Source organism: Prunus persica, chromosome G4 (genome assembly GCF_000346465.2).
Source record: "Prunus persica cultivar Lovell chromosome G4, Prunus_persica_NCBIv2, whole genome shotgun sequence".
In the NCBI taxonomy this organism is placed as follows: domain Eukaryota; kingdom Viridiplantae; phylum Streptophyta; class Magnoliopsida; order Rosales; family Rosaceae; genus Prunus; species Prunus persica.
The window spans coordinates 13,793,556-13,817,274 of record NC_034012.1 but is presented as its reverse complement, the minus strand read 5'-3'; the positions used below and the strand labels follow the sequence as shown (position 1 = coordinate 13,817,274).

Genomic DNA, 23,719 nt, shown 5'->3' with positions numbered 1-23,719 from the left:
AGTTCACGCATTATTATTGTCTATGGCCATGTGTATATTCTTGAAGGGCTATCAGGCTGCCAGGGCTGTGTATGTTGATGGGCAGAATCTCAAGGTTAATTTGGTGAGGTTCAGGGAAATGCTTATTGAAGCTATGAAACCTCTTGGAGGCTCCACCCCTTGAAATTGAAACCCTTACTTCGCAATTTGTATAAAATGTTAATAACATTTATTGTATATGTAGTTTACTGCTACAAATTGAATTAGACACAGCTTGATCAACATGAGCTCTTATGAATTGGCTATTTGGGATTCCCAGATTCAGATAAAGACCGAAAGAAAAGAAGAAAATGGAGACTAATGGGATACAAAGAATCAAATAAAAACATACACGAATTAACAACTACCAAAACCGGTCCAGGTCATCTGTAAACTACGGGCACAAATTGTGACCAGATGTTACAGGCTCAAATTCTAAGCAAGCATGGGAATGAAAGACAATAACTTCCCACAATCTGTGACTATTCTTGCAGGGCTGTTACATTTTTAAAGCTAGAAAAAGCAGATTAAAAAGCCATCACCAGGAGAAAAGCCAGCCTTCTCTGATTTCATTCCTTTAAGAGCTATCAGGCTTGGATCATGCCAACAAGTTTCAGGCAATGGAAAGGGCGGTGGAGGTTTGCGCTCATGTATTACTGTCTGGCTACTCATATCATAGTCAATAACTATTATTGTTTTAGTAATACCGTCTCGGTAAACATGATTAATAGCCAATTGCAGTACACCAGACTTAGGTATGCCAATGGCATGAACAATTTTGTCCTTCCATTCCGGGCGGTCCTTTAAAAATGTCAACGGAACGATGATCTTGTTTTGACTCCATTTGTGCTCCTTGAAGTCCTCTAACACCAAGACATTAAGGTTCTCCTCTGTTATATTGCGAACAGCTAGACAGTGATTCCAAGTTAAAACCGAAACTTCATTCAAGTCTGCAAAAAATCCCCGGGGCACAGTATTAGTAGTGAAACGTTCACTCCAGATCTCAAGAGATTGAATTTCCATGTACAAATCTTTCCCGTCTGAAATAAGTTGAGTGAAATGGCCAAGCCCTTCAGCCTTGTAAGCTGCTGGCCAATATTTTTGTTTCAGCGCCTGCTTGCCATGTTGCTTTAGTAAGTCTTGGTTTGGGTGTTTGAGGGGTCTCCATTGCTCATCCTTTCCAACTGTTAGAACTTCAAAACCGACCTCTTCTCCGTCTTCACCATGAACACATACCACTTTACACTCACGAGTGAATGAATTAAATGCAATGTCGATTTCATCCGTGCCTTCAGGCGCATCAGGCAAGTAAAGCACTTGATGGGTTACAGGATTTCTGATTCTGTAGACTCGAGAATTTTTTAGGCTCATCTCCATTAACAAGCCTCCGGACAAATGGTAAAGAAACTTGAAGTTTTCGTCATAAAGAATTTTTCCTGGGCCTGACATACGTGGAAGTAGCAGACGACTGGCTCGGCCGCTATGTTTGGCAATAAACTGGTGGTCTTGAGTCAACAACAAACACCATTGCTTGCACACGCACCTGAATCTTAGCAAAGACTGGACAGGCAACCAGCTCAAAATCTCACTGATAATATCAAAAGGAAGCTTTGGTACTTTTATGGGATCCACTCTCCCTTCCACCATCTGCATGCTGTGGGTTCAGACAAAAGAGATGAGCAGAGAAACTTTATTTGGTTCTGAATTGGATGGATGAGTACAGAAAATCTCTAATATTTGGGTTTGATTGATAACTCGAATTGAAATTTACATGTCTATGGTAGTGCTTTTATAGGCATTAGTCTTATCCAAGTAGAGTTAGGAAAAACATAAAAAAGGAAAGTAAAATACAACAAAGGGAAAGTAAATCTAATATCTTGTTTGGCTAGGTAGCACAAGGAAATTAAACATAAAAATAATTGGAAACTAGGAAAACCATCAAAAAGAGTAACAACCTAAACTTCCATCATTGGTCCACAACACTTTGGGGAAAATAAACCTAAAAATAACAGGAAACTAGGAAAACCATCAAAAAGACTAATAACACTTAAACTTCCGGATTTTGTCCTACATGAGTCCCCAACACTTTGAGAGAACTCGTCCTCCTCTAGAGCTAAATTCGATCTTCATCGCCATGTCAGCCTCTTCAACTCTTTGAAATTCCCATAACAGGCATTATCATTAAGCTTCCTATTTATTTATTTATTTAGTTAATAATATATGCGGATCACGCGGCACCGTATGGGTGGGTCTACATGGCATATTTACTGTCATGTCAGTGGTTAACAGATTTATTAACGGCAAGACTGAAGGTAGGTATGAAAGTGGTAGGAAAATTAACTTTGTGTATGCGACTGAGACAAAAAAATTAAAAAAAAATTCATGTACTAAAGGCTAAAACTCGGTAAACTTCAGGGTAGTAAAGTGAAAATTACCTTATTTTTTACGGTTACAACATATCTGAAAAATAATAGCTTATTAGTTTGAAAGCTGCAGTTGTTCATATTAATGAATAATCAATTTTCTTGCAATATTTCCATAGAGCAATTGGGTCATTAATTCCCATTGGTTTTCCAAAGAGCAATATTTGCAATAATTTATTAATTAATCTGAGGCTAAGTCTTTAACTATTTGTTATGGAGGCGCACTTGGATCATTTGAGACAAATTTTGTAAGTATATATACTGCTCTTTGCAAGGGAAAATCAAGTCTTCCAGAGAGCAAAAACCAGTTGCCATTGTTCGTCCCCCCAAAAAAAAAAAACAGTTGCCATTGTTTGGGCTTATGCCACAATTTGCCACAATTTTTAGATACCCATCGATCCCATGTTGCCGAAACATTAATGGTCTATTTGGGAGTGCTTCTGGAAAAGCTAAAAGCGTTTTCTAACAACTAAAAGTGCTTCTGACAGCGTTTGGCACAAAAGTTTAGAAGCTATTCTGGGTCATAGAAGTGTTTTCTGGAAAAGCACCTGCTATATGCTTCTTCAGGAAGCACTCCTAAGTGCTTTTTAAGGAAGCATTTGGATTTTTTATGAAAATTCAAGATTTTTATAATAAAAGTGCTTTTGTTAGAAGCGCTTATGAGTAGAAGTACTTCCTAGATAAGCAATCCCAAAAGAGCCCTAAACATGACAATGGAGCCATAGTGAAAAACTACCATATAGCAACAGTCCCTTCACTTACACTAAGACCCCCCTGAAAGCAACAATGCTTTCAACTTATTGTATCATTTTGTGGGCAGGTAAAGAAAATTCAGGTAGAGGGCAGGGAAGCAGGCTCCAAATTATTAATAAAAAATAAATTCAAAAGGAAAAAGGAAAACTGAGACTAATTAGATACAAGAATGAAACACACAAAGATATAGAAAACATGCAATTAATTATCATCCCACCCAATAATAATGCCAACATCTCAAATGTTTACAGGTTCAAATCCTAAGCATGAGCGCAATAATTTCCTATAATATGCGGCTGATCTTCCGTAGGGATGTTGCATCTACTGGTAGAAGCATTTGGTCCTAATTAATCCGACCAAATAAGAACATTTTCCTTCAACCTGCATTCAAATGCTGCAGGCAACCTTTCCTGTTTTCATTCCCTTAAGAGCTATCAGGCTTGGCTTCACCAAACAGAAGTTGATTCCCAGGCGAATATTTACCTTCTCAATTGTCTCCCTCTTCAGATCATAGTGAATAAATCTGTCCTTAAAATGAAAATTAAGGCCATCAGAATGAGCATTGATAACAAAAAATGGATCCTTCAGCAGTGTCATGTGATCCTCTGAAAATGTCACCCGGACCGTCTTTTTACTCCATTTGTGCTGCTTGTAGTCCTCCAACACCAGCACGGTAAGTTTTTCCTCTCCTATATCAGCAACAGCTACACAGTCATTCCAATAGAAAACCAAACTGTCCCACCAATTTACATAAAATCCCCGGGGCACGGTATTAGTAATGAAACATTCACTCAAAATATCAAGAGAGTGAATTTTCAGGTTCCAATCTTTCACATCTCCAGTAACCTGGACAAAGTGACCACGCCCCTCACACTTAAAAGATGATCCTCTATAAATTTGTAGCGCTGGTTTGCCACGATGTTTCAGCAAATCTGTGTTTGGGTGTTTCATTGGCCTCCATTGCTCATCCTTCCCAATAGTTAACACCTCAAAACCAACTTCACTGTCTTTGCCATAAAAACATACCAGTTTACACTCATGAGTGGATGGGTTCAAAGCAAAGTCCATATTCCTGGTACCCTCATGTGCATTAGGCAAGTAAAGTACCTGATGGGTTGCAGGATTTCTAATTCGGAAAACTTGAGAATTAGTAAGACTCTTCTCTAGAACCAAGCCAGCACAAAACGCTGCCATTCCGAAGCTTTTGTCGAAAATAACGGTTAACTTGTTAGCTTCATGTTTGCATACATATCTGAGTCGCAGAAGACAGGTCCGCTCCATATGTTTGGCTATGAACTTGCGGTCATGAACAATCAAAAAGTACCAGTTTTTGCAGACACGCTTGAATCTTACTAGAGAATCTATAGGCAGCCAGGTCAAAATCTCTGTGATAATATCAAAGGGAAGCTTCTTTGATGCTTTTACAGGATCAGCTCTCCTCATCATGATGATTTTGTTTCTCTGGTAGCAACGCACCATCTTCATGCCCTTTCCATAATATACTAGAAATTAAGATTTAGTAGAGTCCTCCATGGTTTCGTGTTACTTAATTATATAATTCCTACTTTATCACTTGTATAGTTGATGATAAGTACATCCTCTGTCTCTGTTCCGATAACCCCTCGAGTTGACAATTTCTACCAATAAAAACGGTGTTCAATAAATAGAAATATAGCCGATATTACTAGGAAGAATATTAGAGAATGAAAAAAGCAGTTGATACCTTTAAATCAAATCATTTTCAAACTAGGACTTTTAAATTAAATCATCAACCAAGTAAAACTTGTTACCTCTTTAATTTTAAAAAGTAGAACAAATCCTATTAAACACTAACCCTCCGTTTGGATGAAGGAATTGAAAATCGCATACAATTCTAAAATGACAGAATTTAGATCTTCATCGTTTAAATTTAAGGCAATTAATTATTTTAGTGTTTGAATTTATGTATGTCGAATTTTATAATAAATAACATAAATTACAAATTTGATTGGGAAACGAATTCCGGCGCAATAGCAATTGAAATTACACCACTTTTTGATAGAAATTAAACTCGAAAATATTTATCCTCAATTTCCACGATTTTTTTAGTGTGTCATTTAATAATTTCGGTGCTAAGTTGCCAACAATAGAAAATTATGTGGTATTGGTGGTAGTATGGATGGTTCTGGGAATTCAGGAGAATGTGGTATTGGTGGTGGTATTGATGGTTCTGGGAATTATTTAAATAATAATAATTATGTGGTGTCTAACAGACTTAAGATTTATTTACATTGAAAGAAAGCCCGAAGGAAGCATGATATATTGCTATGACAAAATTGGGTTAGTTTTGCTTCGTGTACCAGAATTTATGAGGGCTCTCATCATTTAGTACTTAGACCTTTATATCTTATCTTTGAACAACAACAAAAAGACCTTTATATCTTATCATCTGCACAGTATGGTTTTTATAAAAATAAATAAATAAATCTTATTTGCACAGTAAGGTTTATCATAAAATGGATGTTTGGCCATTTAAAAATGAAAATTATTAAGAGATTTTTTTTAAAAATGTCACCTGAACTTAGACCTCAGTTTTAATTTTTCACCTTAAAGAAAAATTTAAGAGAAATGTCACTTTATTTTTTTTTTAAATCTATGATTTGTCATCTGATTTTAACACCATCCAATTTTCCACCAATTTTAAGGGTATTTTAGTCTTTTCGTTAAATTTTCTGGGAAAATAATTTAAAAATATTTAAAAATTAATTAAAAAACATATCACTCTTGCACTCATTTTAAGAAACTTTTTTGAACCATTGGATTAATATCTAACGGTGGGTGAACACAATCTCTTGGACTCCGGTCCAAGAGATCGGAACTGTTGAATACAATTTAAAATAGATAAATAAGAGTTAACTTAATAAATAAATAAAATTTTAAAAAAAAAAACCAGAACTAAAAAATCAAAAAATGAAAGACATCACCTCCAGTCCCAATCGCCAGCCACCATTGTTCTCTCTTCTCTTTCTCCCCAGCAACAACACACCATCCCAACTCTGATCTACCTCAATCCTTAATATATATATCTCTCTCTCCCTCTCACAAGAACAACCCCACCCCCCACCATCCCTAGCCATTTACCCCATCCCAGCCAGTTGCTCACCCAGATTTTCCAACCCATCTCCACCCCAATCTCTACTCATCCCATTACTACATTTTACACTTTGCGCGACGAAGAGAATTTCGTCGCGCAAAATACATTGTAGTCGCACAAATTTCAGCGCGACAGAAACTTCGTCACGCAGAATCTGTCGCGCAAAGATCGTGAAGAAAGACTTTCAAAAACGAAAAATAAGCATAACCTAAGCATAACCTCTTACTTCTTTTTTTTTCGATTTAGCTTTCATTCATGTAAGTAAGCATAACCTAATTTCAAAAACGAAAAATACATAACCTAATTCCACAAAAATTTAATTAAAAAATTGAAATATATAAAGAATAGAGAAGAAGCAAGAAGAAGCATATTGGAGAGAGTATGAAAGAGAGAGAGAGAGAGAGAGAGAGAGAGAGAGAGAGAGAGAGAGAGAGAGAGAGAGAGAGAGAGAGAGAGAGAGAGAGAGAGTGAGAGATGGATATCTAGAGAAGAGTGAAGAAAATAACCTTTGGAGAAGATAGCAGAGAAAAATCCTAGAGAGAAGAAGATGAAAAGAGCGTTTGATTTTTTTTGGTAGAACCCGTGCTTAGCTGTATAATTAAGCGTGTATTATCTAAACCGGAGTGTGTGGATTGTATTAGTTAGTCAGGTAAGGAGAGTATTAAAAGCCCAACCCGTATAAAATAGTCGGGTAATTAAATAATACAAGTTGACACCAAACACTTGACATAGACTATTTACTCCTATCCAGAGTCTAATACGGTATACCAAACGAGCCCGTAAAGGCTTGCCTCAGATGTGGGGGCCTAACACGTAGTACTTGTGTTTAAGAGGAATCCATTTTATACATTGGATATTGCAAGGGTAGGAACAAAACATGGCAAACATTCCAATATGATGAGGTTTGTGTTTGGATCTATATACTAAGCAACCATGGTAGGTTAATACTTAACTAGTACAATGGTATGCACCATAATATTCGGGGTTACATATTTGTTAGAGGCCAAATTATATGGGAACTCACATTAAAATGTGAAAGAGTAGAAGAAGGACTCTCTCTCTCTATTATTTGTGATATCCCTGGATTCTATTATGGTGGGATGATCCAAGTAATATGGAGTTTCCCATCTCACTAAGAGTTTTCAAGATAAAATACTCTCGAGTTTCGCCTTTTGAGGAATTGTGGAATTAACCAAAATAGTGGGAGGCGCCATTTAATTCAAAGATCCGGATAAATGGACTTAAAATCAATCTAGTTTAAATATGTTGATTATATTTATTTCGATATATCTACAAACACAAATTCCAACACTTGACGAAGAAAGCCTTCGAGGCCTAAGTTTCCCAGTTTAGTACCTCAATGTACTAAAGCTAGCCCACTTCTCACACTCTTTTACGTAAACGTTCCTAGTGAGGCCCTTACTAACTTACTAATTAGTTAGCTTTTGAACATATATTAGAATGAATTGCAGTGAATTCTTCAATAGAATCATTTGCCCTAAATCTTCAGCCTCTCTATTGTTTACGCAGCTACCAAGCGTTCAACAAGTTAGTGAGCAAGTAGTATGTGGATTTTATTGTAACTTGCTAAATTTTTATTGTTGATTGCAGGATTCACTTCCTTTGGGTTATACCTAACATTCTTACCGAGAAAGAAAACCTCAAAAGTTCTTCTATAACTGAACTTTGTTTTTTTGTTTTTTTTTAATATTAATAGTAATCTCTTACAGTTAGCATTTAATTTTCGAATTATAGCTCTTCCTCAGTTACCATTTTGGATTTCTGATTTTAGGGAAAGACCCAAAAGCAAAGAAGAAACTGAGACCAATGGATATATACAAAAATAAAAACAAACATATATAAACAAATATGCAATTATTATTCCAGGCAATCTAAAACCTACGAGGACAAACCAAGTTTTACAGGTTCACTCATGCCCTGCCAAGTCTGGCAAGTTTTACAGGAATTATACATATATATATATAGGTAAATTGAAGGATACCTCCATCTCATCACCCTTAATAGGAATTACTTAGCAAAACAGTCAATTAATTTAGTCAAAACACAGACGATAACTAGCAGTATTATTCCCCTCAAACAAAAAACCAAGAGACTTATTATCACGCTATAGGCCTTAGCCCCAAGTGTGTAGAGTAGTGAGGCAATATAACCCAACATGGAATCCGATTCCTTCGTCTTCATCATAGAATCAGATTTTTCGAGATCCAAAAGAGGCTTAAATATCTACAAATGAAGAATAGCAAATAATAAAAATTTGGAGGTTATATATAGATATAGTTCTTCCAAGCATTTAAAAACTTAACAGAAGTCTTCCAACTTCCATGCTAAAGAAAACCAGCTAATAGAAATACGCACCTTCATCAGCTTATCGAGATCATAATTCAAGTCAATGTAAACAGCAGCAGCCACGGATTCGACAACATCTGCAAGAACCTTGTAGCCTGGAGACCCCGTCATATCTTTTCCTTTAATTACTCCTTCAGTAAACTTTGCGACCTGGAATTATGAAATAAATTTAAAAAAATTCTCATTAAACCTAATATGAAAACAATTTACTAACAAGTAAAAATCTTTTAACCAAATTTTAAGCGGAAAAGTATGGTTAGTCGAAATATAGGCACTCGCACGCTGATATACAAACAACTTTTTTATGTGTCATTTTTGTTTTTTTGGACTTTGGTTTCCCTTTCACTAAAAAACAAACAAGAGAAATGTTAAAGATAGTTGTCCACACATGCATGAGTTGTTGTCATCCGTTCATGTTAAGAATTATTGGGGATGGGTGGTACTTCCTCACTTACTAAACCTTGGCTCAAAAGAAATTGGCAAACTGTAGTGAAATTCTAATTTTGTTTTTTCAGAAGATAACTACTGTAGTACAATTCTAAACCTTGTCTCTTTCAATGAATTATGTCCTCAATTTACACGAATTAAAAAAAAAAAAAAAAAAAAAAAAACTCGGCAAACATAAATATCCAACTAAAATATACCCAACTAAATTCCACCTAAAATGCTTTGTTTTCTCTTTTCCCAAATAAAGCAAAGTCCCACACAGAAATCGCAAGAGAGACATGAAAAAGAAAAAGGAAAAGAAAAGACCTGATCATCAAGATCAGGTGTATTGTGGCGGACAAGGTAGTCATAAAGCCCAAGCCGAGCACCAATGCGGGCGAGGTAGGGGTTGCTAACGGTATCTTTGCGTCGGTTAGTGATTTCTTCTTCGTTGAACTTCCGGCTGTCACGAAATAAGTACTTTGTCACTGTGTGGTTGAGAGCGCTGTCGCCCAGGAGCTCCAGGCGTTGATACGAATTGGGCCGACAGGAGGAGGGGTGGGTGAGAGCTTCTTCTAGAAGCGTCTTGTCCACGAAGTCGTAGCCTACGATTCTCTCCACGGCTGTCACCCGCTCTTTCATTTCCGGTGATGGCTGGAGTTGGCGGGTGAAGAGCCTCATCTTGTCTCGTTGATGAATTCGTCCGGGTCGTGGTTTGATTTGAACTTTGATGGTGCATGCGTGTTGTGTCGATGTAAAACTAACTACTTGTGTAAGAATTGGAAATGCCAGAAACCTAATGGCAAAGTAAAAGGAAAGAGAATATTTTAAAGAAAAAGTTAAAGGAGAAGGAATAAAGGTAAACCTATGTAGCCCGAGGTTTGTCACGTTGGGATTGGCTGACCAAAACTCCGAATTTATTCTCACTTGCATCCATTTTCAGTCGTAACAAATAAAAATACTTTGATTAAGTGGGGGACAACAATGCAGTTTCATGATTTACAGAGAGATCTGTAACGGATATGATACCGAGTAAACGAGAAGAATTTGCATGTCATGGGAGTAGCACTATTCCCATCTAATCATATTCAGCCATATGGAATTCTTATAATGATTGGTGGAATATGATTGGTAACAAAATAGTGTTGTCTCTATCACATGTAAGTTTTTCTCCAAGTCTATCCTTGTAGTTTTTGTGATTCGAGAGAGCAATTTGCCTAATATCTTGAAGGACTTCTACAGTACTTCACAAATATTGTCCATAAAATAAAATAAAAATGGAACATTGTGTCAATGTGCTTACTTCTTCCACGTTGTATTGGATTCTTTGAGAGCTTATTGATTCGTCGTCTACATTAATCACTGTATATTCTTCTTGTGGATCATTCAATGACTCCAAAAGGTTTCTTAGCCATATAGCTTCACAAACAGTAGAGGAAATGAAACTATAGATTGTGTATGTACGCATGAAAGGAAATGAAAGAAATGGGTCATGTGCACGTGATGAATTTTAACAGGAAAACTAATGAAAAACCAATATGGCTCTGCTTATTAACAAACAGAATTGACAACATAATTCTAACATCACTTAAAATCATGATAAGGTCAATATCATATCATTAGGCCATTCCTCGTCTCACAAAGCTCATGCTACTTCTGTTTTGCATCTTCAATATGAAATGACCCATCCATTCCAACAATACCATCAAACGACCCATCATCGATTGCGACAACTTATATAGAGCTTCTTCAAACGACCCATCACCATCAATATGAACTTGAGGCGCTGATACGACGCCCATTCGGTGTAGGAGGAATGGGTCAGAACTTCTTCTAGAAGTCTCTTGTTCTTGAAATTGTAGCCTAGGATTTGCTCCACTAACACTGATTGTTTTCATATCTGGTGATGTATGCTGGACCTTGCGATTCATGATGGGAATAAAAAAGAAAACAAACATATACACAGTTATGCAATTTTACCTCCAAGCAATCTAAAACCTATACGAGCACAAACCAAGTGTTACAGGCTCAACTGCAGCAGGTAGAGGAACCTACCACGTATACAATTAAGCACATAAAATGGTGCAAGTGCTTCAAATGGCTCTCGGGATCGAAATCTCCTTTGAAGTGTGTGAAAGAAGGCGTTGAAAATCGATTTGGTGGAGCCGCCTGCTTGATCTTGGCCGCCAACGGTGAGGAGTTCACTTGGTCCACTTCTGTGCACCGAGCATCTTTGAAATCTCCTCCAATCTTCAAGTCTTGTAGTCGGTCATTCACGAGCTTCTCGACATCATCTGCCCACATGGCTTGCGGTTCACATCGGTGTCCTTCATGATGCTGGAGTCGTTGGCTTACCATCTCGTTGTCTCTTCGGAGTAGATCTCCTCGACTGTCCTGCATGCTCGACGTGTTTGTGGATTGAGCTTGCAAGGAATCCTCTACAACTTTTTGTTGTGGGTTGGCTCCTCTGGACCCATCAAGTTTTCTAAGCGCACGAGAAGTACATGATGGGTTGCAGGATTTCTAATTTGGAAAACTTGAGAATTAGTAAGACTCTTCTCTAGAACCAAGCCAGCACAAAACTCTGCCACTACGAAGTTTGTGTCGAAAATAGTAGTGAACTTGTTAGCTTCTCGTTTGTATACATATTTGAGTCGCAGATGACAGGATCGTTCCATATGTTCGGCTATGAACTTGGGTCATGAACAACCAAAAAGTACCAGTTTAGGATAACTACAACCTCTGTTTCGATAACCGCTCATGTTCACAATTTTTACCAATAAAAGGTGATCAACATATAGAAATACAGCCGATATTACAAGCAAGAGTATTAGAGAATGAAAAAAGCAGTTGGATAATGAGAGCTCTCATCAGTAGTACTTAGACCTTTATATCTTATAATCTGCACAGTATGGTATTTTGATCTTATTTGCCGAATAAGGTTGATCAAAAAATGGATATGTTTGGCAACTAATGCACAGAAATTATTGAATGACGCGTGGAAAAAATCGTGGAAATTAGGAATCAAGATTTCCTAGTTTAATTTCCTCCAAAATATGTGTCATTTAGGAATTGCTATGGAGCGGGAATCCGTTTCACAATAGAATTTGTAATTTCTGTCATTTATAAAATTCGATATACATAAATCCAAACACTAAAATTATTAATTGCCTAAGATTTAAACTATGGCGATCTAAATTCTGCCATTTTAAAATTCTATTATTTGGCAAAGTATTGGTGGCCATGGTAAGGTGGTGCTATTGGTGGCGGTGATGGTTGAGAGGATGGTGACAGCGGCGAGGATGGTGGTGGTCATTGTCAGGATAATGTGGTGGTAGTAGAAGTGGTGGTAGTAGAAGTGGTGGTGGTGACGACATACATGAATTTTCTTTTTTTCAACTCCACCTCTTTTGGAATTTTAAAAATGATGACAACTATTTAGATAGAATTTAAACTTGAAATTTATCACCTCCAAATTCCATATTTTTTTTTCATCCAGAGAAGTTGGTGCATGTCAATTTAGAAATTTTGACTTTGTCCAAATTCTAAATTTATTTCCTCCATCCAAACGCACAAAAGTCAAAAATCAAATAATTATCTAATTGTGGTCGAAGAGAAAGACATAAAAGTGTTTGTGAAAAGACATCAAGATGATAGTCAGGTTAATCGAATGTGTAAGTCCCATTTAGTTGATATTTTGCAAATGTGATTTTGAAGGAGAACCTTAAAAATGGACGATAAATAATGAGATTATGTTGTGTGCTTGGTCCAATAGACTAGTGAGCTCCTTACTAATAACTTACTAATTAGTTAGCTTTTGATCATAGAATAATTCTTCAATAGAATGAATTGCAGTGAATTCTTCAATATAAAATCATTTGCCCTAAATCTTCAGCCTCTCTATTGTTTAGTTTTCATGTTGATTCCTGTAGAGCTCTGAAATTTGTGATTGAGTTTCTAGGAATGTTAGCAAAGAATTTACAACAAGTTAGTGTGTTGAAGGAAAATTGTGATCTTCCTAATATAATTTCACCACCACTAATTAAATAATGGGGTTTTATTATTTTAGGTTCGACCCATTCGAGACGCAAGTCTCTTAATTACAATCCCTTGCTTCAAGGGAAAACCCTTTGATTCCATCATAAAGAAACAGAACGTGTGTGTTTGATTTTGCAGCTGCTCCCAAGTCCAAACTCAGGATGCCTACGTATCCCTTACGGGAATCAAGCCACTCGTAGTTCAAAGATTCATGATGAATAAATGACTCATCGCAAAACGAAGAATTTGAATGAGTTTGATTGAGGAGTGTTTGAGTGAATTTAGCTGAATAAACCAGGGATTCGATATGGAAATATGTTTGGGATGGTTGCATCTAGATTGAATCTCTAGATTGCCTACGTACCCTTTTAAAGGGATCAAACCAACGTAGTTCGAAATTGATTTGTGTAAAGGTAGATATTTGATTTTGGGGGAATTTGGTTGATGTAACCAGTGATTCAAATTTGGTTGCGGTTGCGCCTATTGAGATGTTAGACTGCCTACGTACCCTTAACGGGGATCAAACCGACGTAGTTCCAAAATTTGGAAATTAATGGGTAAGTGTGGCCCAATGTCTTAGAATTGGTGTCTTTGAGACGATTTGAAGATTTTCATAGGTAGATGACCTATGGAAAAAATTAGAAATTAATGGGTAAGTGTGGCCCAATAATTTAGAATTGCTGTTTGAGATATTTGAATTCAATCTCCTTGGAATTTTCATGGGTAGATAACCCATGGGAAAAATTGAAAATTAATGGGTAAGTGTGGCCCAATAATTTAGAATTGGTGTTTGAGATATTTGAATTTAATCTCTTTGGAATTTTCATGAGTAGATAACTCATGGGAAAAATTGGATGGTTTTGTACCATTTTTCTTTTTGTTAATGTCTAAGAAAAATAATGAGCAATTTTGATTAACCCACTAATTTTCTAAAATTGACATTATTTGTACTTGAGCCCAACTATGGCTATGAGGATTGTTGAATTAATCCATTAACCATATGATAGAAAAGAGCCCACGAACAAAGAGCCCAGAAAAAAACTTTGGTCCAGCAGGCGATTGAAACAACCTGATAGCTATCCAACTCTTTGTAGAGTTTGTTTCCAAATAAAATCAGACCTTGCAGTCCCATCTTTATCTGGAATACTTGTGATCAGTCCGAATTAAGAGCAAACATTGTTACTGTTCAGTCTTTAAAAAAAAGTACACCAAGTCACAATCGGTACAGAGCCTCTGCAAACAACAAGAGAAAACCAAAGGGAAACTGCCGCAATACATCAAGAGGTTTCAGACTTTTTTTTTTGTCTTTTTCCTCTGCAACACCAAGTTTCTTGTGTCTTTGTTTTTCTTTTCTTCCAATCTCCAGCAAAGTGGCCTCAGCCATCTTCTTTTTTTTTCTTTTTTTTTTTGCTTTGACTTTTCTTCTTCTTTTTGATGATTGTAGCAAACCTTTTCTCTTTTTTTTTATTGTCATACACCATGACCTGTATTTGGGTTGTTCGCTAAGAAACCAACAGATGGGGCATTCAATGCGTAGGCTGCCCCAACGTGGCCCTTCCCAAGTTTTGCTTTTTGGCTGGCACCTTTCTCTCCTTCTAACCCAGCGACACCCACGAAGTGGCATACAGCCACTTTCTCTCCTTTTTTTTTTAGTGGCTGTTTTCCTGCTTTAATTTTTTTCTGTCTGTTGTGATTGTGTGCTCAACAAGAGGATCATCTAAGAGAGAGAGGGAGAGAGGCTGTGACAGAAAAACATGGCCTCTATTTTCTTTCCCCTTTTTTTTACAGATCTCCATTTTTTTTCTCTGCCTATTCTTTTCTTCATGACTAACATCCTTTACATTTTTTTTGATGTAGTTTGCTCAGAGAGAAAAATAAAGGCCTTCTTAAGCAGAGATGGAGAGGAGTGGTGAGAGAGCCCAAGAGGTAATTCACGCTCTCTTTTTTCTGTGCATTTGTGGAATTGACCCTCCAAACACCATTTCCATTTCAAAGGATTTCCTTTTGCTCGGCAGAGCTTTGTTAAACAGGAATCCTCTCATGGATTTGTTGTTCATGATTTAAGGGTTGCCACCCATTATGGATTTATCATCCAAGAGTTTTATTTGAGGGTTGCCACCCAACAAGAATTAATTGACAGAACCCATATACCTGTGAAAATGTCTTCTCTTGTATTTGTGCTCCTCCAATTTTTCTCCTGGTTTTCTTCTTCTGTCCCTTTTCTCCTTTTTTCTTTTCCTTTTTAGTGTAGAATACTTATACTGAAAACTGAATAATCAGCTCCCCCAAAAATAGGAGCCACTAAACTCTCTTAAACGTTTTCATTGGTTTAGACCCCCACCTTTTTTCAAACTTCCCCCCACCAATCCAATCCCACGTTCCAATATTTTTGTGATTTTTGTGATTTTTTTATTCCAACATAGTGAGCAAGTATAGCATGTGGATTTCATTGTAACTTGCTAAATTTTTATTGTTGATTGCAGGATTCACTTCCTTTGGGTTATACCTAGCATTCTGACCGAGAAATTCTATAATTTAACTTCGTTTTGTTGATTAATAGTAATATAATTCAGCAAATGACCCACTAATATAGTGGTTTGGAGCAATTATTCCTTTAGGTAAGCCGTTGGTTAAGTCCTAACATCCGTGTAGTGTGTGTGAGTTTAGTATATTTTTGCCCCTTTCAGTAGAAAAGATCCTTACAAAGAGAAGTAATATAATTCATGAATCACTTGGCATTTAATTTTTGAATGTTAGCGATCGGTTACCATATTTGGATTTCTGATTTTAGTCGCAGACCCAAAGGAAAGAAGAAAAATGAGACTAATGGATACAAAAATAAAAACAAACATATACACAACTATGCAATTATTATTCAGAGCAATCTAAAACCTACGAGCACGAACCAAGTGTTACAAGTTCAAATCAATGTAGCAGGTAGAGGAACCTACGCACATATACAACTACAAGCACATATATATATATATATATATATATATATATGAAACTGTGGAAGAAATTCAGAGGCAGAAGTACAGAAATTATAGAGAAAATGAGATTATCTTCTTCACTCATGCCTTGCCAAGTCTGGTTATGGGAATTTATACCGCTCAGCAACTAAGCTGGCCAAAACAGAGACAATAACTAGTGTAAGTATTCCCTTCAAACAAAAAACCAAGAGACTTCTTATCACCCTATAGGCCTTAGCCCCAAGTGTGTAGAGTGAGGGAATATTACCCATTACGCAATCGGATTCTTTGGTTTTGATCACATTATCATATTCTTGTAAAGTAAGGATCATCTTGTGAGCTGCAGAATTCTTCGCATATTGTATTCTTGACTTTTCATCTCCCTTCACAGATTTCACGGTACCATCTAAAGTTACCACTTTAACTGAGTATACAAATTTGGGTGAATGTGGAGGACCTGATTTCTTCTCTTCTCTACAATAATTAGAAAAACAAATATGGATCTAGTTAACAATATAGAATCAGCAATAGATAAGATAAGGGCTTTCTTTATTTTTGTTCACCAATACTGTATGATCATGATAAACTAAAGAATATTCATACCTGTAATCTGGTTTAGGCAACCTCTTCTTTTCACAACGCACATGCAACTCATTCATCGCTTCTTCTATACGAAATGAGTTGTCGTTTCCAGCTGCTGTACCTTTGTTGTTTACACCCATCGATTGCGACAACTTTTGTATAGCTTGTTGAGCAGCAATATGCTGTGCGGTATTCTTCCGTTTAGCAGAACCCGATCCCTTAAGCAGTCCATCAACATAGACATCAGCAATACTTATATTTCCGGTCTCATCTCTCAGCCGCACTTCAAGGCGCTTCCTGCTCTTCTCGCAAAACTCTTTCAATATTGTCATGGGGTGACCTTGCAAGTTTTCAAGAGTATATATAGGTTCCAAAAGAGGCTTAAATTTCTACAAAAGCACAATAGGCAAACAACAAAAATTCATAGGTTATATAGTTATTGCCAACTTCCACGCATTTACAAACTAAAGTTTTCCACTTTCATGTGAAATAAAAGAAGGTAATATAAATACACACCATCCATAGTTTATCGAGATCAAAATTTAACTCAATGTAAATAGCAGCTGCCACGGACTCAACAATATCTGCAAGAACCTTGGGTTCATCGGCCTCAACAAACCCCACGTCTTCTTCTCCATTAATTAAAGCTTCAATAAACTCCTCAATCTAAGAGTTTATGAATAAAAAAAGCAAGGTTAGTCAAAATATAAAGTAAAGTGCCCCTAAGAATTAGAAATCGCTTGACTAAAATTAAAAAGAAAAAGAAGAAAAAGACTTTATCATCAAAAGCAGGTTCATAGTGGCGAAGGTAGCGATAAAGCCCATGACGAACAGCGACGCAGGCGAGTTTGTGGTTGCTAACATTGGCAGAGCGTAGCAAAGTGAGTTGGCCTTCGCTGAACTGAGGGTGGTCAGCCATACAAAAGAAGTGGTTGGTCACTGCATGGCCAAGAGCGCTATCGCCAAGGGTCGCAAGGCCAAGGCGTTTATACGAAGCGGACCCATAGGAGGGGTGGGTGAGAGCTTCTTCTAGAAGCTTCTTGTTCTTGAAGTTGTAGCCGACGATCTTCTCCACGGCTGTCACTGAATCTTTCATTTCCGGTGATCGTACACGATCAAGGGATGTTGGGGTGGTGAAGACCTTCGTCATCTTCTTGATGAATTCGTGGGGGGTGGTGGTTTGAAGTTTGATAAAGTAAAAACTACTAGTGTAAGAATTGGAAATGGCAGAAAATTAAAGTGATGAAACCAATTAGCTTCATCACAAAAACCTTAATAGTAGGTAAAGGTAGAACGGCCAATCACACACTATTTGTATGGAAATTGGAAATGACAGAAAGTTAAACTGACGAAACCTAAAAATTACGCTAAGCTAGAAAAGTAAGCACCAAAAAGGTTCTTTAAGAAAAAGAAAGAGAAACAGGACTCAAGTGGGGACTGGCTGATGAAAAATCAGCATCCCATGATCGAATTGCGGGGTAGAGAATTTTGAATTTAAAAATCAGCTAATCTGCCCTTGTAGCTTTGAGAGCCGAGAGAACGACAAAGTTTAATTTTTGTGTTGTCGTTTGGAATCTTTAAGCACTTGTGTTGTCTACTCTGTGTGGGTGCAAGTGCAAACCAGCTTGTAACTTATGAAAAGCCAGATAAACTTGTAGGTAAATTTCAAAGCGTCTGCCAAACCAAACATTAAAGGCTCTTTACATTGAAGGTGATCTTTGGGTCATCTGAAAACTACAAGCACAAACCAAACGTTAATCCTTAGCATCCTTAAGGCATTTAACACAGCAATTTCCAAGAGTCCATGGCAATTCTTGCTATCTCTAAAGTTTAAATATGGTTCATCCAACCAATGCATTCAATGCCGCAGGTCGATGATTATATAAACATATGCGTTACATCGTATATAACCAGATTCTTGTAAAGCCCGGATCATCAAGGAAGCTGCAGAATTGTCCGCATATTTTATTCTCGACTTTTCATCTCCCTTCATTCACAGCACACCATCCCTAGTTGTAATTTTAACTGAGGACACAAATCTCTTCTCATCATGTGAAGGACCTTCATCTTTCTCAATACTGCAACAGAAAAACCAATATGGCTCTGCTTAACAACAAGAATTAACAACATAATTCTAACACCGCTTAAAATCATTAAAAGGTAAAGACCATTTCCTCTTGTCACGAAGCTCATGCAACTTCTGTTTTGCTTCTTCAATATGAAATGACCCATTCATTCCAACAATACCTTCACACGACCCATCATCATCAATTGCGACAACTTATATAGAGCTAACTTAGCAGCATCAAGCTTGGTGCAATTTCTTTATGCTAAGACAAACCCGAAGTAACAAGTAATTTGGCACCAACGTACAACTAGTAATACTCTTGGTCTCATCTGTCCAATGTGCTTGATATCAACATGCTTCCCATGCTTCTGGCAAAGGTCAAACAACATTGTCACGGGTCGCGGTTCATCTTGCAAGTCTTCAAGAGTAACTATAAGCTCCACTAGACCCCTGAAGTTTACAACTGTACACACCAATAACAAAAGTTCGAAGGTTATACTAGTCTATGGCCAAATTGCTAAACTCTATTACAAATTTAGCAAAATCAAGGTTTTCATTTTCTTTTTAAACAAACAAATGCAAATTAAATACACACCACCCACAGTTACTCCAGATCAAAATTCAAGTCAACAAAAAATAGCGGCTGTCACAGATCCCACAATATCTGCAAGAACCTTAGGAGCTCTTGCAGAAACAAAACCCAAAGTTCAACCAAATCCTTTTTAAGAAAATAACTAAGCTGTTTAATTGAAATAACTAAGCTGGGTGGGGGGGTGTGGGGTGTGGGGTGTTTAATCCTTATGAAATAACTAAGCTGTTCCAACATAAACCCAAAATAAGAAAGATCTAAAATTTTCTTTTCACATACAAAGCAGAGAAGCAGACAGAAAAAAAAAAAAAAAACAAACAAACAAACAAACAAAGGAACAATTAATTGAATAGTATATGACCTTATCTTGGAGATGGCGTCACCGCCGGTGAACTCAAGGCGCTGATACAGCCGATTCGGTGTAGGAGGAGTGGGTCAGAGCTTCTTCTAGAAGCCTCTTGTTCTTGAAATTGTAGCCCAGGATTTGCTCCACGGTTGACACCGATTGTTTCATTTCTGGTGATGGATGCTAGACTCTGCGATTGATGATGGGTACAATTTTCCAAAAAGAAAACAAACATATACACAGATACGTAGCAGGTAGAGGAACGTACCACATATACAATTAAGCACATAAAATGGTGCAAGTGTGGAACATTTTGGAAGAGACAACTATATATAGAAATTATAGAGAAAATGAGATTATCTTCTTCACTCATGCCTTGCCAAGTCTGGCTATGGGAATTTATACATGTATAGGTAAATCGAAGGATACCTCCATCGTCGCATCACCCTTCATAGAAATCACTTAGCAAAAAACCAACTAATTTCACCCAAAGTAGCAGACTAAAGCAGAAACAAACTAGGTTAAAAAAAACTCCAGGAGACTTATTATCACCCTATAGGCCTTAGCCCCAAGTGTGTCGAGTAGTGAGTCAATATAATCCAACATGGAATCAGATTCCTTTATCTTGATCATGCAATCAGATTATTTGGTCTTGATCATACGATTATACTAGGAAATAAGAAAAGTAATCACATAATATCTATACAACAGGAAATAAATAAAATCCTAATAGAATAAGAATGAAATATCCTAATAGAACTAGGATATCTCGCCAGCAGATCATACGATCAGTGTCTTTGGTGTCGATCATATTATCAGCTTCTTTTCTGTTGATCATTCTATAAGACTTTATGGTGTTGATCATATTATAATGTTCTTGTAAAGCAAGGAACATCTTGTAAGCTGCAGAATTCATTGCATATTTTTTTCTTGACTTTTCATCTCCCGTCACAGATTTCACGGTATCATCTGAAGTTACCACTTTAACTGAGTATAAATATTTCCTCTCATGTGGAGGACCTAACACGTCTTCTCTGCAATAGAAACACAAATATGTATCGAGTTAACAATAGAATTTACAGCATAATTACAGCTAGATAACGTTTCTTTTTCTCTTAGTTTACCAATACTTTATCACCATGATAAAGTAAAATTTCGTACTTGTACTCTGGAGGTTTAGGCAACCTCTTCTTGGCACAAAGCACATGCAACATTTGCATCGCTTCTTCAATACGAAATGACCTGTCGTTTCCAGCTGGAATACCTTCGAAGGACCCATCGTTTACAACCATCGATTGCGACAACTTATGTACAGCTTCTTTAGCAGCATTCTGCCTTGCATTACTATTCCCCTTAGAAGAACCCGAGCCAACAAGCACGTCACCAACAAAGACACCAGCAATACTTATATTTTCAGTCTCATCTCTTGGCTTCAGCTTGATCTCAAGGCGCTTCCCTTTCTTCAGGCAAAAGTCATACAATATTGCCATGGGGCGACCACGCAAGTCCTCAAGAGTATATATAGGCTCCAAAAGAGGCTTAAAAATCTATATAGAAAACAACAAAAATTCATAGGTCATATATATACATAGTCATGCCCCAACTTCCAAGCATTTACAAACTTAACAACAGTTCTCCACTTTCATGTTAAATAAAATTAGAAGGTAAAATAAATACACACCATCCATAGTTTATCGAGATCAAATTTCAAGTCAACGTAAATAGCAGCTGCCACGGACTCAACAATATCAGCAAGAACCTTATGTACAAGCCCCGTCTCGTCTTCTCCATTAATTACTGCTTCGATAAACTCCTTAATCTAAGCTTTAAAAAATAATAAATACATAAATAAAACTTGCTCATAAAACCCAAAGAAAGAACAATTAGTTAACAACCAATGATGTTAAACAAACCGCGAAAGCACGGTTAGTCAAATATAAACAATCATGCTGATGTAAAAACAAATTTTTTGTGCGTATTTGTTATTCGTATTCGTTTGGCCTTCAACTCCCCTTTCACCAAATAGCAAAACAAAACAATTGTTAAGGAGTATTGCCCACACACGCGAGTTGTTGTCAGTCATTAATGTAATTGCATCACATAATGCTCACTTGCTAGCGACAACTCAAAAGAAACATGCAAACTTTAATACAATTCAAAACCTTGTCTTTTTGAGTCGATTACGCTGTGCTTAGGGGTGCAAGTTGGACCGAAAATTCCAAAAAAATTTGGATTGGAATTGAAATGTATTTCTAATTTTCAAAAATTCTGCATTCTAAAATATAATGGAGTTTCAAGGTTAGACTACACAGGTTGTTCCTTTTTTGGAAGAAATTGGAATCTTTTGATTCCGATGCATTCCATCCGAAAAACCAGGCCTATTTCTGCTTTACACAACAAAAATAATAATAAATTAATACTTAACAAATATTCTTCTGGCACAAATAAGAAAAAAAAAAAAAAAAAAAAAGAAGGGTATAATGATATTAGTGTTGCTGAAAATATGTTACCCTCCCACGTTTTGCATCTTGTTTCCCAAATCTTTTATTAGGGAAATAACGTGGTATTTGACCATATTTTAGGGCACAACATCAATTCAGGAAAAAAAAAACATTTATTATTATTTTATTTATTTATAATAAATAAATAAATAAAAAGAGCCTACCTAAATTCCATGGCCATCTAAAATCAGAATCAGAAATCGCTTGAGAAAAATAAATAAATAAAAGAAGAAGAAAACAACCTTATCATCAAGACCAGGTGTATTGTAGCGGCGAAGGTAGGGATAAAGCCCAAGGCGAACAGCGACGCGGGCGAGCTTGAGGTTGCCAGCATTAGCGGAGCGTAGCTTAGTGATTTGGTCTTCGTTGAACTTCCGGCGGTCAGCCATACAAAAAAAGTAGTTGGTGACTGCGTGGTTCAGAACACTGTCGCCGAGGACCTCGAGACGTTGATACGAAGCGGACCAAGGGAAGGAGGAGTGGGTGAGAGCTTCTTCTAGAAGCCTCTTGTTCTTGAAGCTGTAGCCGACGATCTTCTCCACGGCTGTCACTCTCTCTTTCATATCCGGCGACGGCTCGAGTTCACGATCAAGGGATGTTGGGGTGGTGAAGGCTTTCTTCATCTTGTTGATGAATTCAGGGTCGTCTTGGTTTGAAGTTTGATGAAGTTAAACTCGCAAATAGGTAGGAAAAATATACCTACACAAAATTACTACTTCAAAGTGAAGAGGTATATTAGGTCCTATTTATTTTTTATAATTTTTATAAAATATAATTGTAAATATAATAGATAAAAATAAATAATATAATAATAGTTTGTAGGTCAATTTTTTTCTTGAGGCAAATAGGTAAGTAATATGTCACCTAGGTTGTTATAATGCAATTTTGCCTATTTCATTTGTCTCTTCCCTTGAAGATACTCTTAGATTGCATGTTACCTACTCATTTGCCTCATGAAGTAGGCAACATTGCGTTGTTAGGGGAATAAGTATATTTGGCCTGCCTATTTACCCATTCCCTAAGAGATGCTAATAAGATTTACCTACTCGTTTGCCTCATTCATTAGATATGCGTTAAGTTTAGCTTGTAAAGTAAAGGACCAAAAAGAAAATATTTTTTTTACATACAAACAATGTAGGATGAGGTATTTCTTACACACACCGCCAATGTATGATAACAGTTCGAAACGTGAGACTAAAAAGATTATTTAATAAAAAGAAAAAGAGAAACAGGGCTCATGTGGGGATTGGGTGATGAAAAATCGGCATCCTATGATCGAATTGGGGAATTTTGAATTTAAAATACTCTGACTAATCTGCCCTTGCTTTTCTGAGAGCCGAGAGAACGACAAAGTTTAATTATTGAGCTGTCGTTTGGAATGTTCAAAGCACTTGGGCTCTGTACTCTGCGTGCGAGTACAAACTAGCTTGTATATTGTGGGAATGCCAGAAAAACTTGCAGGTAAATTTACAAACAAGTGCGTCTGCCAAACCAAACGTTAAAGGC

At 36.9% G+C, this 23,719-nt stretch overlaps 5 protein-coding genes across 9 annotated transcripts; all 5 read right to left on the bottom strand.

Moving 5' to 3' along the window:
* LOC18779658 (putative F-box protein At1g50870) lies at positions 532 to 1,665 on the bottom strand. Its single transcript, XM_007214077.2, has one exon. It carries the CDS (start codon positions 1,663 to 1,665, stop codon positions 532 to 534), a length of 1,134 nt encoding a protein of 377 aa, XP_007214139.2.
* LOC18778721 (F-box/kelch-repeat protein At4g19930) lies at positions 3,582 to 4,673 on the bottom strand. The gene has a single exon (XM_007212846.2). The coding sequence runs from the start codon at positions 4,671 to 4,673 to the stop codon at positions 3,582 to 3,584; it is 1,092 nt and encodes a 363-aa protein (XP_007212908.2).
* LOC18780187 (ribonuclease 3-like protein 2) lies at positions 8,188 to 9,924 on the bottom strand. The gene is made up of 3 exons (XM_007211882.2): positions 9,448 to 9,924; positions 8,704 to 8,844; positions 8,188 to 8,571 (listed from the first exon to the last, which is right to left on the bottom strand). The coding sequence occupies exons 1-3, from the start codon at positions 9,799 to 9,801 to the stop codon at positions 8,356 to 8,358; spliced, it is 711 nt and encodes a 236-aa protein (XP_007211944.1). The 5' UTR covers positions 9,802 to 9,924; the 3' UTR covers positions 8,188 to 8,355.
* On the bottom strand, positions 16,012 to 18,070 carry LOC18779735 (ribonuclease 3-like protein 2). 2 transcript variants are annotated; one of them, XM_020561645.1, is made up of 5 exons: positions 17,485 to 18,065; positions 17,226 to 17,375; positions 16,731 to 17,098; positions 16,396 to 16,601; positions 16,012 to 16,280 (listed from the first exon to the last, which is right to left on the bottom strand). In XM_020561645.1, the coding sequence occupies exons 1-5, from the start codon at positions 17,857 to 17,859 to the stop codon at positions 16,276 to 16,278; spliced, it is 1,104 nt and encodes a 367-aa protein (XP_020417234.1). In that variant the 5' UTR covers positions 17,860 to 18,065; the 3' UTR covers positions 16,012 to 16,275. The 2 variants fall into 2 exon arrangements, with proteins under 2 accessions (XP_020417234.1, XP_007213439.2); XM_007213377.2 differs by having other exon boundaries at positions 16,012 to 16,601; positions 17,485 to 18,070.
* LOC18778308 (ribonuclease 3-like protein 2) lies at positions 18,331 to 23,400 on the bottom strand. Of its 4 annotated transcripts, XM_020561648.1 has the most exons (6): positions 22,456 to 23,400; positions 21,394 to 21,531; positions 20,874 to 21,259; positions 19,728 to 20,746; positions 19,083 to 19,227; positions 18,331 to 18,787 (listed from the first exon to the last, which is right to left on the bottom strand). In XM_020561648.1, exons 1-4 carry the CDS (start codon positions 22,834 to 22,836, stop codon positions 20,413 to 20,415), a joined length of 1,239 nt encoding a protein of 412 aa, XP_020417237.1. In that variant the 5' UTR covers positions 22,837 to 23,400; the 3' UTR covers positions 18,331 to 18,787; positions 19,083 to 19,227; positions 19,728 to 20,412. The 4 variants fall into 4 exon arrangements, with proteins under 4 accessions (XP_020417237.1, XP_020417236.1, XP_020417235.1 ...); XM_020561647.1 differs by having other exon boundaries at positions 18,331 to 19,240; XM_020561646.1 differs by having other exon boundaries at positions 18,331 to 19,227.